This window comes from Triturus cristatus, chromosome 3_2 (genome assembly GCF_964204655.1).
Source record: "Triturus cristatus chromosome 3_2, aTriCri1.1, whole genome shotgun sequence".
Classification (NCBI taxonomy): Eukaryota; Metazoa; Chordata; class Amphibia; order Caudata; family Salamandridae; genus Triturus; species Triturus cristatus.
Genome location: NC_140584.1, coordinates 1063307306 through 1063325016, shown reverse-complemented (window position 1 = coordinate 1063325016; position 17711 = coordinate 1063307306). Strand labels below are relative to the sequence as shown.

The window sequence follows — 17711 nt, the reverse complement described above, 5'->3', positions numbered from 1 at the left end:
GGAGAATCTAATTTCCCCACCTCCCCCCCACAGTGAGGGGAATAGTGACTTACCTCGTTTTTGAGGAGCAGATCCAATTGCTGGGACAAGCCGACAGACATCTCAGAGAGAGGGAGCCTGCGCCTGCTGCCGTGTGTACTGCGACAGCCTGACTTCGCCAAACACGATCCAGACTTGTGAGAACCCGTAGTGAGGGCACTCGCTGCACTGCTGAACGTTTGCATACCGCCAGATCGGGTAAGATTAGAATTGGGCTCGCTGCTATCGATGCTGCAGCACCATAGATACTTTTGAATAATTTCTGAAGAGTCAAAGTGGAATTCTTACTTACAGCCTATTAGTGAACACTATCTGGATGTGGCCACCAGTGAATGGGGAATAATCCCAACCACGTTATAAGGAAGAGGGTGGGACAGGGATTTGCCTGACAACTACTAGAGCTCCGACCTGAAGAGAATTGCGTTATTGCTCATGAATGTCGTTATTCCTTTGCATGTGTAGAATCATGTAGAATACTTATAAGAGTAAGTATTGGACTGGACACTAATGTATTGTTTGTTTCAGTATGCAATTTGAGTTATGAGTTGTGTTCACTTACATGCATCTACACCTCTCCAATCCTACCCCTACCCCCCAAAAGGAGATTTTGTCAGCTCATCCATAGCTACCACTGGGAGTCAAGTGCAGAAAGGATACTTGGCCCAGTTGCTCAGGATCCATAGTCAAGGACCCATTGATTCGAGGTAATTTTCACCCACCATAGCAGAAACCCATGTAGTCTTCCCCCGACAGGTGTTATGTGGTCAGGTGAAAGTGTAAGCGAGTTACTGTTTGGTGGGGGAGACACCCTTGGTGGCCCAGCCTTTGCTTTGCCCCTAGAGGTATTGCCCTTGTATCCCCCTCTAAAGTCGCCCCTGGTAGTGGTTTGCTGGGTTTGTTGCCTCTGAAAGGAGGTTGAAGCCTCGGGAGAGGTAGTTTTGGATCCTCCCGGGTACTAGGACCTGCACAAGGAGCTCCAGGTAGAAGGGGTTTGGAGTGCTCCAATGGCCTTTGCAGTTTTGGTGTCCTTTCTAATTTTCTAGAACATCTGGTCATCCTGCGGTCGGTGGAGGTGCTCGCCACCGAAAGGCAGTTTGAGCAGATGTACAAGTTACCTACCTTAGGTAACGATGTATCTGGTAGAGACGATTCTAGCCGCAGATTCCTTAACGTAGAATTATCCCTAGGCGTGAGACTGGATCCTGAATTTTTTGCCACAGCATCTCTGCGCCCCGGGGGCGGTACAACGCGACCCCGCCCTGATGTCGTCCACAGATGTGACGTCAGCGAAGTCACATACGTCCCACCCCGGTGCGCTGACGTCAGTTTTCTTTAGAGAACTTTTCCGCGCCACAATGTGGAGCCATCACCAACAAAACTGTGAGATCATGGGAACAGTGTGCGAAAAAATCAGTGAAACAAAAAAAGCGAATGGTGAGGAACAGCACCATTAGGGACAGTGCCAAGCACATCATTACTGAAAGTCATGACAAGGAAGGAGAAACAACCCCGCAAGGCGAAGGCGATATCCCCCCGGAAACAGAAAAACATGTGAAAAAATGTCGGGGCAGACGACAAAGTCAGCAACCACAATCTATAACAGTGAAGGGCGACAAGTCCAGAACAGATGAGGAACGACATATCACCCTAAGACAACACCAGCAAGGAGTGTCGTATCCCCTGTAAAAAGCCAAGGGCTGAGGCATAGCAAAGAGACCCCAACCCAGAGGAGTGCAGAGGAGTCAGAAACCCCAAGCAACGAAGATTATGAGTAGGACCCACACTGGAAGAACCAGGGTGCAGGGATGCAACAATACATATGAACCCACCGACCAAGTACCAGAAAGGAAGGAGTGGAACAAATAAAGAGAACAAAGTGTCCCACCAGGCAGGAAGAGTAGGAGAGCACCCACAGAAAACAAATGCCACCAGGAGGGAGGCGAGTTCAGAAGACCAAGCAGAAGGGTCTTCGTACAACAGGGAGGAAGGGTGGGCTGTGAAGGAATCTGCGGCTAGAATCGTCTCTACCAGATACATCGTTACCGAAGGTAAGTAACTTGTACATCTGATAGAGACTACTAGCTGCAGATTCTTTAACGTAGAATAGATACCCTAGCCATACTCTGAGGGGAGGATGGGTGCAAGAGAACCTCACCAGCTTTGAAGAACACAGGGCCCCAAAAAGGGATGTGTCCTGGGGACAGGAAGCACGGCCCAGCCCCCTCCAAGCAGATGTAAGCAAGAACAAGGAGAAGGGAAGGCCAGGATACCACAATCCTACCCAAGGAGCAAAGGGCGTCTGCCAGAAAACTCAGAGGGACAGACAGCACCCAGCGAGTACCAAAGGAAGAAAGAGCCACCCTCAAACCCAAGGAGAAGAGGCGGAACGGAGGCAGAGCCCGCCCCAGGAGAACACACACAGCGAAGGGGACAGCTGAACAGGTGTCTGTCCCGAGGCAGGGAACAAGGCAGGAATGGTTCCACAGCCGATAAGCGCAGACGTGAGAAGAAAGACACAGATGTGCAAAGCGCCAGCAAAGCATGGGACAGGAGCACACACTGACACGCCGAGGCCCTCGGAGGTGGACCATAACAACCAGGCGTGCGCAGCAGACAGCCGGCAAATACTATGGAGCAGTGGCGGAGAACAAGGTGGAAACACCAAGACACGACGCTGTAAACAACACAACAAAGTCGGTCTGGCGATCCAGAGGCTGAAGAGGGAAGGCAAAATGGACAACAGGCAAACTCTGTAGAAGAAGGGTAGAAACATCATCGGATACAGAGCGGGACAGAACCTGGAGCAGCAGAAGCTGCGCTAAGGCGGAAGAAAAAGAGAGACCGCACCAAGCGGTATACAGTGACGCCAGGAAAATGCGAAGAAACCGAGAAGGTATCCACACCCACCCAGCTTAAGACAGAGCTATACAATAGCCAACAATTACCCCACCTAGGGGATGACTCGTCCCAAAACAAAACAGGGAAACACCTATTAGGGAAACCCGCAGCAGCGGTCAAGAACATAAAAGACCTGTGGAAAACACCACAGACGGCTTACCAATCAGCCAAAAAATTCACAAAGGGTCCAACCTGAGGACCTATACAGCTTCACTAACAGCCAAAATCACTCACCACAAAGCTCAAGAGCTGAACCAGCAGCCAAAAGAACAGAGGGGCCAACTGAAGGACCCTGAAGGCATTTCAAGTCGCACACAGACGGGCCAACCGAAACACAAGGCCCCAAAGAGAAAGGTGGGATAAACGCCTCTCATAAGACACCGGAGGACGGACAAGCCGAAGCTTACGGAGGGGAGGGGGATGGAGCCCTGCAAGGAGGCGCTTAATAACGGAATATGCGTGGGTTTGAAAAAACAGAGTCCCATCAAAAGGCAGGTCAACAAGACGCTCCCGAACATTCTCCGGAAAGACACCATCCCGCAACCAAGCATGGTGGCGGAGGGCCACAGAACTCGCCATAGAGCGGCCGAGACAATCAGAGACGTCCAAGGCCGAACGGAGAATAAATGTAGCTAACTCCCGACCATCCCGCACATGGTGTCGCAGATCAGCGCAGGCACCCTCCTGGGAGGCGCGAAACAGAATGGACTCCGCTGCATCCCACAGGTCGGAAGTAGCCCTGGCCAACACACAAAGCGTGTTGAGCGCACGCAGAGAAGCACTAGTGGAGGCGAAAATGTTACGCGCCCAGGAGTCCAACCACCGGGCCTCCCGTGAAGGCGGGAGCAGCACCGAAGGCAAGGAGGGAAAAGCAGCCCGCAGGACAGGGCCCTATGCAGATGGGTGGGAAAAAGGCAGACCGGATCGTGCGGGGCAGGACGGTGGCGGTGAAGGAGCGGCTGAGGCATCGGATCCCCCGTTGCAGGGCGCCCCCAGAAGAGAGTTGTGAAGCGAAGCTTCAAATGGGAGAAGTGGCTCCCCTCCACCAGAGCCCTGGTGGATAACCTCTAAAAAGTGGTCCGTTGGGAATGGAGCGACCAGATTGCCCATTTGCAAAATGCCGGTGGCCGTGGAAATGGCCCAGACAAAGGCCACACTCGCCTCCGTAGGGCGTTGTAGGGGGGGAAAGCAACTCTTCCGTGGGCGAAGGCTGCAGACTAAGTTGCCCATCCCCGTGCCCTGCTGGAGGAAGAAAAGGCCAGCCCCTGTAGGCCGGAAGGCCCATGGATGAGCGAGGGACCTGAGGGGTCTCCGGAGAAGGTGGAGAAGCCTGCGGGGCAGACAACTGCAGGGAACAGAAGAGTGGGTCCGTGGGCTGTGGACACGGAGACGGCGTAGAACCCACCCTGGAAGCCACCGGGGAAAAAGCAACAACGCGGCGTCCAGTCTCCGGTGAGGAGGAGACAAGGAGATGACAATCCTCCGGAGAGGAATGGCCATCCGGAGAAGAGTTGACGATCCGACGTCGGGACGGCGTCAGGGAGTCCACCACAGGCGCCGGCGAGTCCTCGAGCGGCGCCGAAGTGTCCACCAAGGGTGCCGAGTCGACCTCCACCACCACGTGGTGGCGGGGTCGGAGCCGAAGCAGCCAATGAACTCGACCTCCGACGAGGCAGCCGCCTGTGCCGAGGTCCGAGAGGGGCCCAGGGAGGCGCCCCGGATCCCGGCCTCCACCTGCATTGCCGCCAGGGCTGGGGAGGAAAGCCGTCTTCTGGTAAGGCAGCCACCTGCCCGGAAGACCGAGGGGGACTCTGGGACGAGCCGAGAGTCCCGGCGACCTCCTGCGACACCACAGGGAACCCCGCGGGGCTTTGCGGTGAGGCAGTGATGCCATGGGTCGAAGAGGGGAACCCCCAAGGGCCGCACCTCGATGACACCACACCTCCAAAACCTGGCGCCGAACTTGTCAGCGCCGGGGGCGAAGCCGCCGGCGAGTCCGCAGAAGGCCCTGTGCATGGCGAGGGATCCACGGATATCGCAGGAAGAGGAGGGGGGCCCAAAGAAGCCTGCAGAGCCATAGCGTAGGCCTTCATCTGGGCCCTCGTCGCCCCAACGCCAGGAAACGGCGGATAGGCTGGCGACGGGTGAGGGCGCACGTCCCAAGAGGAACCCGTGCCCTTATCAGAAGGAGAACAGAGCCTCGGTGGTAAGCTTTAGGACTTACCGGCGGGCAGACGCCGCCCGTGGGGCCTCGGTGAAGGACGATGCCACAGCCGGAAAGGACGACTTCTGGACCCTTCCGAGGTAGGAGACGGACGCTGCAATGAGACCAATCTGGACAAGCGGGCCGAAAACAATTTCACCTGGCGCTCCCGCCGGGACTTCGGCTTGAGATGCTGACAAGCTTCGCAGTCCGTAGAATCTCCGACATCTGGCGCGCACAAGAAGCACACGTCTTGAAGTCCGAAGGCATTGCACACTGTTCCCGGCCCAAAGGTGGTAAAAGAACCTGAAAACAGGTCAAGGGAACACACTCCGGATCCGTGTTGCACGCGAAAAAGAAGGAAACTGACGTCAGCGTGCCAGGCTGGGACTTATGTGACCTCTCTAATGTCATGTCCGCGGACAACGTCAGGGAGGGGTCGCGTGGTACCGCCCCTGGTGCGCAGAGATGCTGTGGCAAAAATCTTCCGGATCCAGTCTCACGCCTGGGGATAATTCTACGTTAAGGAATCTGCGGCTAGTAGTCTCTATCAGATGCTGCTGTCATTCTTGCTTGAAGCCAGAAACACAGAGCCAGGCGTGGTGGCGAATAAGGACACATCTGATTGTTGTTGATATCATCTTGCCCTCTGCCACGAAGTCTTGGCCTCACTTTTTGTTCTAGTTGGGGAGATGCTGGAGTGCGCCCAGTCATACTTAGAGAGCAAACAGACAGAGTTGTCAATGTGCCACAGTTTGAGCAGTGACGTGCTTACCTGCTGCGGCTTTCTTTTTGCTTTCTTTGTCTGGTGGTGGTCGTGCATCAAAGGTGCCCTGGGTGTTGGCAAACTTCCGGGAGGTATAGACGACTAAGGAGTCAGGAGAGAGTTAGAGCCCCTGATGTGTGCAGGGTCAGAGGGAAATATATTATTTACCCACCCTGGGGGTGATTCCTGGCCTTAACTGGCTGTTTAAAGATGTCAGGAGCGTTTAACATTGAGAGGTATTAGATGGAGTGCTGAGTGGAGGGGAGCTTCTCCAGCAAGAAGTCTTCATGCTCCTGTGTGTTATGCATTTTCACTTTGTTGCAAGTGGCTGCCCTGTGGAGCACCTCAAGATACGAGGTGGTATCGTCTGGTGAGGCTGGCATGGCAGGATAAAGATCTGGGTCATTGTTCCTAGCGGAGTAAATATCATAGAAATTCCATGGGTTGCCATGTGGTTGTGGGTTGAAAGGTGCATCATAAAGGTCATGAATGGATCCTGGACTGTCTCGGCCAGAGTGTGTAGATAGATCCCTGTTGAGAGAGGCACAGGGTCAGGAAGTGGAAGGGGTGAGACAGAAGGGGAGGAGGTGAGAAATTAGGTGGTGGTGGTGGACGAGGCACAGGGTCAGGAAGTGGGAGGGGTGAGACGGGAGGAGATGAGAGATGGGGTGGTAGCAAAGGACTGGTTCCTCTGTCTTAGCGCATCTTCATCTACATGCATTTCTTTTAATATAAACCACAGCAAAATAACATGTCGAATTATGATGCAGAACATAGTCTCATTAATGATTTAACACAATCAGAATCTACAGAAGTTTAAAAAGACACTGCTGCCTTTTACTCGGTTTGCCAGAGAAACACCTGTTGGTGCAAAGTGCTAAATACGCGTAAAAATTCAACGGCGAGAGCACCCTACCTTTTGATGAAAAATTTGATCTTGTTTCTATTTCTGAGGATTTTCTCCAGCCTTGGAATGCCAAAAGTCGATGGCCTACGGAAAGGCACTCCCTCGGGCAGACCTTCGACGTAGAAATCTTCAGGGTACGATTCGAAGAGAGCAAACGGGACGGTGTAGGGCTTGTCGAGACCCAGCGCTTCCCCTGCGACAAAGAAAGACAATGTGGGGTAAACGAGAAGGCAGTGATAATACATTTATTGGAGGGGGGGGGGGGGGGAGGGACAGCGGGAAATAGAATGATCTGCTCAATCCTATAGAACCCGTGTGTGGCTCAGAGACCTACAGACGAATAACCAGAAAGCTACACCTCAGCGTTGCTACACCTACACCAGGGCCCGCTGCTCGAGTCCAGCACAGGCACGAGCTAAGCGAGACACATGCCCAAGCCTCGGCCCATCCCTTCACAGGCTGATCTGCTGCAGAGAGGACTAGTATGGAAACAAAGATGTTCTCACTGGCGCTGTTACAAAAGCGTGTCACGCCCCAAAGCACTCGAGGATGTCCATGGTGCAGGGATGAGGAGTTCATTAGGAAACAAACTATTTCCACCAAGAGTAGCCGAAACAGAACGATCTGTCAAAGGAATAAGGCTGTACGCTATATAATGGGGAACGCCTCTAAGCGCTGTTCAGAGATGTCAAATAGCAGAGTTCAGTGTCACTCTGAACAGTAGGAGGGTCACTCTCTTATGACACAAGTCAAGGGTTCCACAGAAATGATTTGGTAAGCGCGAGCTTCCAGCTCCATTCGGATGAGGGGTGAAACACGGAGATTGAAATAAGTGAGAGGGCGGGATTGAAGTTCAAAGAAAATCCAATAGGATTCGATTCATTCCTATAGATCAAACAGGAACTGATCAGAGACACACTTGTGCGCATTATCAGTCTGCTGTCAAATGTAAAACAGTGGAAGGCCCAGGGCGAAGGCACTGACTCCCAAGGGAGGCAGAGGAATTTTCCAGTTGTTGCAGTTAAATGACACACTTATGAGGTGTAAGTATCCTGAGATGCAGCCGTCCTCCCAGCTACTGATGAGACTTTCTACTGTAGTAATGTGATGTGCGGGCGAAGAAAAGGCGATGGAATAAAGCTGTGGTAGCTCTTATCCCAAGGTCCCACATCTTAGGAGTATGATGTTTGGGGGCAGGGGGTGCCGCTGGATCTACCGATTCCAGCTCATGTCCTGACACCAAAATACATGGATGACAAGTTTTTCCCCCACAAAATGGGGAATAACAGCCGGGACTAGGCATACATAGCTCAATTCAGTGTGTTTGCCCATTCTGGGGACAATCCTTGAATATAAATGGAGCAACCCAGTAACCTGGGCTGGACAATATTTCGTTCTGATGACGACCCCGTTTTGTATAATACATACTTAGGGAGTCGAAATGTCGCCAAAATAACCCATGTGGACTGTGTTTTAATATATTGGTGGTGGATAGCAACACTCGCTCCATGGGTGCTAAGTCGAAATATCCTACTATCCCTATTAGCCAGGAGACAACACTGTCAGTACCACGCGTCCGTGTTGTTACCACGCATGGCATTACATCGCAAGTCATTTCAACGACTTGTGCTAGATGGCGTGCAACACCAGTGAATGTGTTGGATTTTAAGTCCAACACATTCCCTGCTGCTGTGCTAACTGGAGTAGGAATAGTAATTTATACTATTCTTAAGTCCAGCATGCCATCTAGTGCAAGTCGTAGAAACGACTTGCGTTGTAATGCCATGCGTGGTAACAACGCGGACGTTGTAACGTCCGTCTTGTAACCTACCGTGTGGTATTTGATCGCGGTGTAACATCATATATTCCTATTAGCCACATGTGTATATATTTCTGTACATAACACAAATGCACTTTTTGCACAAATAGTCAATCTCTTGGGGCACCGCACAATTGTTTTAAGTCTAATGACTTGAATTGCATATATCAAAGAATACATTGAACAAAATGAATACATAACTTAGAACGAATTGTGCTAGTGGTGTTTGTACCCCGGATCCGAACACACTGCTGTGAAAGTCAAGTTCTACACTTCCCCCGTTGGGACCACCTATTTGTGAAACATTCTGAGGAAAAGACCGCGTCCACATCTGCCTCGATTTACCACCTGCTTGGAGTAAATAGTAAATAGATGTGGGGTTTGTTTGTGCCTATCATGCGGGCGGGAGTAGTGGTGAAAGGCAGAGTGTTTGCTGCTTCCTTATGCCCCAGGAGGAAGGCAGGCGAGCACAGTAGCCCTTGCAGCCTCTCCCAGGCCTCTTCGGTGACATCATCAGCGTGGCTGGCACTTGCAATCCTGGCCAATCTGGGCCCAGAAACTGAAGATCTGTACCTGCCCAGAGCGCTATTCCCTCCAGGGATATCACTCCTGGTAAAAGGGGCACTGGTGTCGTCACATTTTAGTCTACTTTTCTGAAACAAATGTATTATAATAACTACTTATGGAACAATAGTGAAACCTAAAACATGCACCTAATAAGTATTAAAAGAGTCCAAGCACATTGCTTCACACTTACCACATTTTTCATTAAAAAGTGCATCCACTTTCTGTTTAAGTTCTGTAATTTTGGCATTCCAGGCCTCTGTTGACAAAGGATTCAGTGTAAATATGTTGTATATCCAGATCACTTACGAAACATAAAGGCCATAAAGTTTTATAATTTAAATTCCATATACTTCTGAGTGTGCAGAATGGGCCTCACCAGGGGAGACCATAGGAGTTGGCATGGACATGCAATGTGATGTAGCAAACACCTAAACAGTAGTAAAACTTTAGATTTTCACATACACTTCTCAATGCGTCCCCCACGCTTGTTTGTTCATCCACCTTATATCTGAATTGGCCAGATGTTAGTGCTGCAGGGAGTGAGCATCACTAACTCCCATTCCGAAACGGTGTGCTGGAAGGTAATACTTTAAGAAAATGTTACTCAGAGAACAACTATTGCAAAAGTAAAATTAACAAGTCACTTGCTAGCACACTTTCTGGGGGATACTGTATCCAACAGCAGATTCCTTGGCTTAGAATACTCCCCGGCACCAGACTAGATCCAGGAACATTTTCCAGCAATGCTTCCCCACACCACAAGGTGGCACTGTGTGGCTCTTTACTCGCTCCGTACTGCCAAGAAGTGATGGCGTGGAGCTGCATATAGCGCCACCCTGCTGCTGATGTCAGTTCTTGCGTATCACTTTCCGCGAAGAAAAACAAGGAGCGTCAGTTGGTCCCAGTGTGAAGATTCCTAACTTGGGACCTTTTTAGGCGTTAAGAAGAAGCCACTCAATAGACCGGGGAGGCAAGAGGGCAGTAAGGAATTACGGTTAGAGAGAGTATCCATCAAAAAGAGGGTTACCGAAGGTGCGTTACTTATCCTTCAGAGGGATTCTTTTAACTGCAGATTCCTCCACTTAAATTTGATATCAAAGCTGCACCTCTCTACGTGGAGGTACTGTGGAGTGGACAAAGACCTACATGTCTGGCAGGACTGAGTGGGTGAAAAGTCCTTCCCGCCGACTTGGCTTTCAATTCAGTAATGCTTTGTGAATGTATGCACTGATACCCTTGTTGCAGACTGGTAGATGTCAAGGACAAGCACCCGGCATGTTAGAACAGTGGTAGCAGCCTTAGCCCTGTTGGAATGGGCTCTCAGGGACATCCTGTCACGGATACGCGTACGGAAAGGATGTTACTCCCTCTATTGCCTCGTGCCAAGGAAAAGATGGAGTCCTTAGCCTTAGATTAGATTTTCACCCTCTGAAGAACTTCTTGAGGAAGGACAAATTCCAATTGCTCATACTGGCCTAGGGTATGGTAGCATTGGACCAGTAGGACGCATGTATCCATCCTGTAGTCTCACTGACGTTACCGGAGGTTTAAATTTGGTCAAGAGCATTGCCAGTTTACAGTGCTCCTATTCGACCGTACCAACACCCCTTGGGTGTTCATGAAAGTGATGGGGTGGCAGCTGCACATTTTCGGATGTTGGGAATACCAGTTTCACCCTACCTTGACAGCAAACTTCCTGACATCACTGGGGTTCTCGATCAACATGGCAAAGTCACCAGGAGCTCTTTTGCAAAGACCTGCTTTTTGCAGGAGTTGTCTAAGGCATGGTGCAGTTCAGGGCCTTTCCTCCGCCACAACCAGTTAACGGCATTCGGGCTATGATCCTGAAGCTTCAGCCTCGGCCTTAGATCTGGGTGAGAGCAGCTCAGAGGTTTCATGGCCTGTTTCCTTTGTGCATTATACTTGTCCACTTCGACAGGTGGCATATGCAAGGTCTGCAGTGGCATCTACAGTCACAGTGTGCACAGCACCAAGAAAACCAGTCAGTGCCATCCAAGTTTCGGAGTAGACGGCATCAAATCTGGAGTGGATGCTTCTTGACCGCAACCTTACCAGTGTCAGATCCCTCTACCTTCCCACCCAGAGTTGACAGTGCTAATACATGTCATTGATAGGTTGGGGAGGTCATCTGGGAGTGGTGAAGATGTGAAGAGACTGCACTCCGGAGGAAAACCACCTTCATATTAATCTATTGAAGGTGTTGGCCAATCGCCTACCATTAAAGGCCTTCCTACCATACATCAGGGGGAGTCTGGTTCAGGCTTTGATGGACATCACCACCGCATGTCCTCGCAGTACTGTTTTGTGAAGGTGTGTGGGAATTACCAAGTTGCAGCCATCTAGATATCACTAATAGGTATGTTTGCTAGGAACCCTAGGGTTGAACCCTTCTTTCTGGCTGAGTGGCCCTGGGACGTATGAAGCGTTTTCCCAGCCCTTCAGTAGCAGGTTTGTATAATTTGCACTATCCAATGTACAATCATTACTTCCGTTACCAGTGTGCACTTGCTCGCTCTGTCAAACGAGACTAAGAATTGGCTCACTTTCTGAATTGCCTTTGTCACTTGTAGGTAATACATGAGTGCTCTTTGCACAGCCAATGTGTGCAGAGTTCTTTCTGCCTGCGACTTTGAATCATGGAAAAAAGCCAGTACTCGGATGCTTTGTTTGACATGGTAATTGTGAAACCACTTTGGGCAGAAATTGTGGGTTTGTTCGCAAAACAACCTTGTCCTTGTGGATTTAAAGGTATGGTTCCTGGTTTGTCAGTCCTTGTAGCTCACAGACTCTGCAAAGGGACATGACCGCTATTAGAAATGCTGCCTTTAGAATTAAAAGCTTCCTAACCGCTTTGTGCATTGCCTCAAATGGCTCCATCATCAGTTGTGTGAGTACTGTGTTCAGGTTCCACACTGGTGTTGGTGTGGCCCTTGGTGGTACTACTTTCTTTGATCCTTCCAGGACCCTTTTCAGTACTGGGAGTGTGAAGAGACTTCACTGTTGTTCCTCTGGTGTAGGCTACTATGGTGGCTAGATTGACCTTTAGTGATACATAGTTCAGGCAGCTGTCCAGTAGGTGGGTGAGGGATGTTAGAACCGTATTCTGTCCTTGTCTACATGGTTTGGTTGTCTCAGACCCATGGGTGTATCTGCTTCACTTTTCCATGTAGCAATTCTTAGAGCTTGGCTTTCTAGCCTCCTTCATTACTTAAATTGACCTGGAGAGTGCAATTGTAGGTGTCCAAATTCCAGGTATTCATGAGTCACGCTGCAAGGCAGAGTATGGCTGGTTCTGTGTGACACAATTCTACTTTGCATAGTAAACAGATCCTGTGTTGCTCTGATTGAAATCATACGTCCTCTGGACCTTTCTAGTAGATCCCAATACCATGTCTGCCTGGCGCTCTGCGGGGTGTTTGGCCTTGTCCAGTGCCCGTAGGATCTAGGGAATCGATGGAAGGGTGTATTTAAATCTCCCAGACCAGTCTATCAACAGGGCATTCACCTCAGATTGGTTGTGTGGGAACCTGGATGTTTTTTCTGGACTTGCAAATAGGTCTATGCTTGGTTTGCCCCAGCATCTGAATACGCTGACCAGTACCGCCGGCTTCATCTTCCATTCACGTGAGATGCTTTCTTTTCTGCTCAGTCTGTCTGTCTCTGTGTTCTGCTTTTCCGGGAGGTGTATGGTCACTAAGGTCGCGTACCTTAGGATCGCCCATTTCCATATCTCCTGCCTAAGTGTTGATAGTGGGAAGGACTTTGTTCCTCCTTGCTTTTTGAGGTAGAACATTATTGTTGTGTTGTCTGTCTGTATGAGCATCGTCTGCCCCTTCATGTGTGTCTGGAATGCTTTCGGCACCAAGAAGAGACTGTCTTAAGTTCCAGGTGGTTTCTGTGCTTCAGGGCATCTGCGGGACTCCAGAATCCTCGGACCTTCAAACTATCAATGTGTGCGCCCAAGCCTTTGTGGAATGCATCCATCATCCAGACCAACATACCTCAAAAATGACTCACCTTCTACACCCCTAACCACCAGCTTCGCTCTGCTGACCTCGCCCTCGCAACCGTCCCTCACAGCCACCGATCAACCACCGGCAGCAGATCATTCTCCCACCACACCGCCAAGACATGGAACGCCCTCCCCATTCACCTGCGACAGACCCAGGACCTGCTGACCTTCAGGAGACTTCTCAAGACCTGGCTGTTCGAGCAGTAGCGGTTCTCCTCCCCCTTCCCCCCTCAGCTCCTTGAGACCCTCACGGGTGAGTAGCGCGCTCTACAAATGATTGATTGATTATGGTCACTGTGGGAGCTGGTAGCTTGAAAAGTCTCCATATCCTCACATTTGTCGGACTCCACTACTCCATTTCCTTTTGCACCCTTGCTGTAACAACAACTAGATCTTCACAGCTCACCTTGGATTCCGACCATCCATTGCAGATCTACTCTTGTACAGGTCGCATTTGTAGTCTACCATGTTGTATCAGGGAGATGCATGATGCCATTATGCCCATCAATTTCATTACATCCTCGCTGTTAGAAACTGCCCCTTCTGGTTGAGATGAGCTTGCTCTGCTATTGCTGACATTCTCTCTTACATCCAGGATTGCACCTAGGAATACCTTCACCTGCTCCGACTGTTGTGATAATTTCTCATGGCTTATAGTGAACCCGAGGAGTTGTAGCATGACGATAACTGTTTGCATGTCCTCATGCCATTTTTGTTTCGACTTGGCCTTTACCAGTCAGTTGTCGAGGTATGGGTAGACTTACATACCCTGTCTCCTCAGGAGTACTGCCACTGCCTCTAGGCATTTGGTGAACACCCTTGGAGCGGATTTTATGGCAAACGGTAGCACTCTGAATTAGAAGTTTGACTCGTCCAAGATGAATTCGAGGCATTTCTTGTGTCTCTGGTTCATTAGTATGTGCAGGTAGGCATCCTTTACATCTAAGGTGGCCATGTAATCCTCTTTTCTTAGGAGTGAAATTACTTCTTGTAGCGCTGTCATCTTGAAACGGTGCGTTCAAATTAACTATAGATAGCTGAGGTCTAGATTTGTCCCCAGTGTCAATTCTTGTTTTAGTACTAGGAAATACGCTGAGTAGATGCCACCGCCTGTCTCATTTGGAGGGACTTTCTCTATGGCTTGGGTTTGGATAAGGTCCTTGACCTCTTTTCACAACTGAGTAAGTTCCCTTAAGGTTCTTGGAGGAACATCAGGCGGTGCGTCTGGTGAGTTCTATGCATAATCGTGCGTTATTTTGTTTCCGATCCAATTGTCTGAGGTGACTGCCATCCAGTCAGGAGGAAAACTCCTGTTCTGCCCCTCCCTCCCCCGGTGTACTGTGGTGTGGCCTCACCCGTGAAAGGCATATTGAGGACCGATGCCTGTACTTCCCGTTTGAAGCCCAAGACTCTCAGCCAGGCAATTCTTCTGAGTATGGTGACTCTAAACATCTGCCTGCTGGCTGTGTCTGCCGCATTCAGCGCAGACCTGAAGAATGAGTTGGTGAGGTTTCTTCCTTCCTGGACAACAGCTTTGGCTCTGTGAGGTGTTGCATCGGTCCCCCGATATCGTCTCTCTGTTGGTGGCAGTATGTGTTAAGGAGAGTTGGCTATCCTGCATCTTTCTGCCCATTAGATCTAATCTCTTTTCTTCTCTGATGGTGCCCCATTGATGTGGGGGCATGTTCCCACAATGATGGGGTCGGCTGGGATGTTCCCCTTGATGTCTAGGGGGTCTTTCATGGAGTGTTAATACTTCTTTTTCACACAAGCTTTTATTTCCCTTGCTGTAGCTGATTCACTGAAGTCTTCCTTCCCCTGGTCAAGGCTGCTGGGGAGCATGGGCAGGTACAGGTTAGCCTTCTGGGAAGGCATGAGAAATTTCCTTTCCTTCCTTCAATTGGACACCATATAGGTCTGCCGCTTTCTGCATAAGGTTGTTGTACATGGGTGGGTCGTCTGGGGAATGCCTCGATCAATAGTTATCCATGCCTTCCTCGGGGGACTCTGTGTCGAGATTCTGCCATGTATCCTCGAACTGGCCATGTTCCTTGAACTTTGACAATTCGTCATTCTCAAACAAGAAGAATTCTTCCTGTTCTTCCTCATGCTGCTCTGGGGTCGAGGGTACTTTGATGTTAGCTTGCTCTTCCTCCATCTTTGCACTCCCCAAAGGTTTTGTGGGAAGGCAAAACTCCTTCAGGGAGTGTTTGAACTCCTTTTTTTTTTTTTTACTGAAGGAAGGCTGCCATTTGAACCTTGAGCCTTCGATTCTTGCGGTCGACCTACAGCGTTCTTTGTTTGGCATCGAGCGTAGGGGTATCCTCTTTTTCGGCATCGGCGATTCTCTCGCATTTAGCTCCTTGCCCTTTTCCTTCACGCTCTATCAAGCACATGCTTGTGTCAAGGGTTTACTTGAAGATTTGACCCTTTGGTCTAGACCCATGAGCTCCTTATGCTTGTGCTGGTCGTCAGTCAATGGTTGTTTAGACGCCGAGGCCACTTTCAAGGATTTGGAGTTAGAGGATTTAGTATCTGAAACTTATGTCAGTTTTCTTACCATCTGCCATTCTCTTCAGTGTCTCTCGCCACTTTCCTTGTCATCTTTATCTTTTCAGCAATGGTGGCACTTTGTTCAGTATATGACTCTCCTCCCTGTGTTGCCTAAGCCTCTTCAATGTTCTTCATCCTCGCTGGATAGGCAAAGGTCTTTCAGGGATTCCTGTGTCTTGTGGTTGCTAGTCATGGTGTGGTGTGCTAGCCATTGGCAGAATCTTGGCTTGATTGTCTTCGGCTCAAATTTGGCAGAGTGCCTCGCAGTCCTCGTCCTTGCAGTCTTTGGGCTGGCAAAAGTTGCAGACATTGAGTGGGTCCCTCTGCGTCCACTTGTGATGACAGTTTAGGCAGAATTCAAGGGGCTATTTCCCATGACCCTCTTCTTCCTCTCTCCTCCTCATTCACTGGCGGGGTCCCCAGTTGGGGTAAAAAAAATGCTCCCCTTCTCTGAACCGCTGACTTTTTTCTGGTTCTTCCAAAGATTCTTTGGCGCTCCTCTGTCATTTTTCCAGACCCAACAGCAGAAAATAGAAACTGAAGATGGCGACCATGCACAGGAACTTCCGGGGCATTGTCTGATGTCATACTGGGGATGGACTTAACACCATATGGTGGTCAATGACGCCCAAAAAGAGAGAGAAAAGGAGGACAAACTATTCTGGACCCAACCACTAGAACATCATGTGAATCCAGAAAAGGATTTCTGGGGAGGAGCCAAGATGGCGACCGGAGCAGACGCTTGAGCGCCCGGCTCCGCCGGCCCTTGGCCTCGGACTATCATCCTGATTCCTATCCTCGCCGATTTTCGAGGTGCAACGTGCGCGACGACGCGCTGACCGCGCCGCCGTTTTCCCGGAGTCTGAGCCCGCCCGGATGCCGGAGCTCTTGGTGCCTTTGTTCTCCGCGCTGGACCCCTGCTCCATTGTGGCCTTGGTCGGCCCCCTGGAAGCTCCGCAGTCACTGGACCCCCGGCGCAAATCAGAGCCCCGCGGCCCCGATCCCGCCTCACACCACGGACTGTCGCCAGACGAGCCGGGGGAGAGACGCCCGGACACCTCCTTCACCTTTCACCTGACGGGCTGGAGCTATAGGGTAAGCCCCGGTGTGGCGGGTCTCCTGCCCCGCTCTGTGGCCCGCGCTGTGGAAGGCTGCAGACCCCCTTCTTCTATTGCCTAGTCGGCTGCAAAGAGAGTCCGAGAGAGGGGAAGCGACTGTTGGCTTTCACCTGTTGCGGCGCAGACCTGCGGGGAATTGCCTCCTTGTTACGACCCCCCCCCCTGGCCACTGTACCGTTCAGCGGTAAAACATGGCGTTGATTGCCTGCTCGCTGCTGGGGGGTGATGCTCCGGTCTCGCCCGCTGCCTGCTTCGCCCTCCCTCTACCAGACTTCAGCTCCACAGTGCCGTCCCGGATTGCTGCCGATGTGGGGGCGCAGCTTCCGCTGACATGCGGCTCCGTTCTGGCTGCCCTGCGGGACTTTCGTCTGCAATTGTGTGTTGGCTTGCAAACGCTGAGTGAGCGGTTCGACTCCATACTGTCGGCTGCGGGTCGTGAGCGCCCCGTTTGTTCTCAACAAGACGTGGGTCTGCCAGTGCTTCTGTCCTCTTGCGGGGACGCAACGACTGGGTATAACCGTGCTGCACTGGTGTCAGCATCTGGCTTTCCCGGCACCCAGGATCAATCGATCTCCTGCTCAATTGTGGACACTTTGTTTCCCCGTTCATTGCTGCCTGCTTTGTTGTTGCCTGCCTCACCGCGCCCGCAAGAGTATCCAGCTGAGCGACACCTGACGTCCTCGAGGAACTGTTCACGGTGGCCTACGGCTTCTTTTATGTGGAACTCCTGTACTTTACAGGCCAGGTCTGGATTTTATATGGTGCACAAGGGGACCTCAATAGATGATCGGCGGCCATTTTGTGACTC

At 50.9% G+C, this 17711-nt stretch overlaps 1 protein-coding gene across 7 annotated transcripts in view; it reads right to left on the bottom strand.

Moving 5' to 3' along the window:
• GTF2I (general transcription factor IIi) overlaps positions 1–17711 on the bottom strand; it is a 1662009-nt gene that overhangs the window by 338029 nt on the left and 1306269 nt on the right. For all 7 annotated transcript variants that reach the window (XM_085649796.1, XM_085649797.1, XM_085649793.1 and 4 more), the window contains 2 exons: positions 9390–9455; positions 6823–7006 (listed from right to left, as the gene is read on the bottom strand). In XM_085649796.1, the coding sequence (XP_085505922.1) occupies positions 6823–7006; positions 9390–9455 (250 nt within the window). The remainder of the gene's footprint in view (positions 1–6822; positions 7007–9389; positions 9456–17711) is intronic.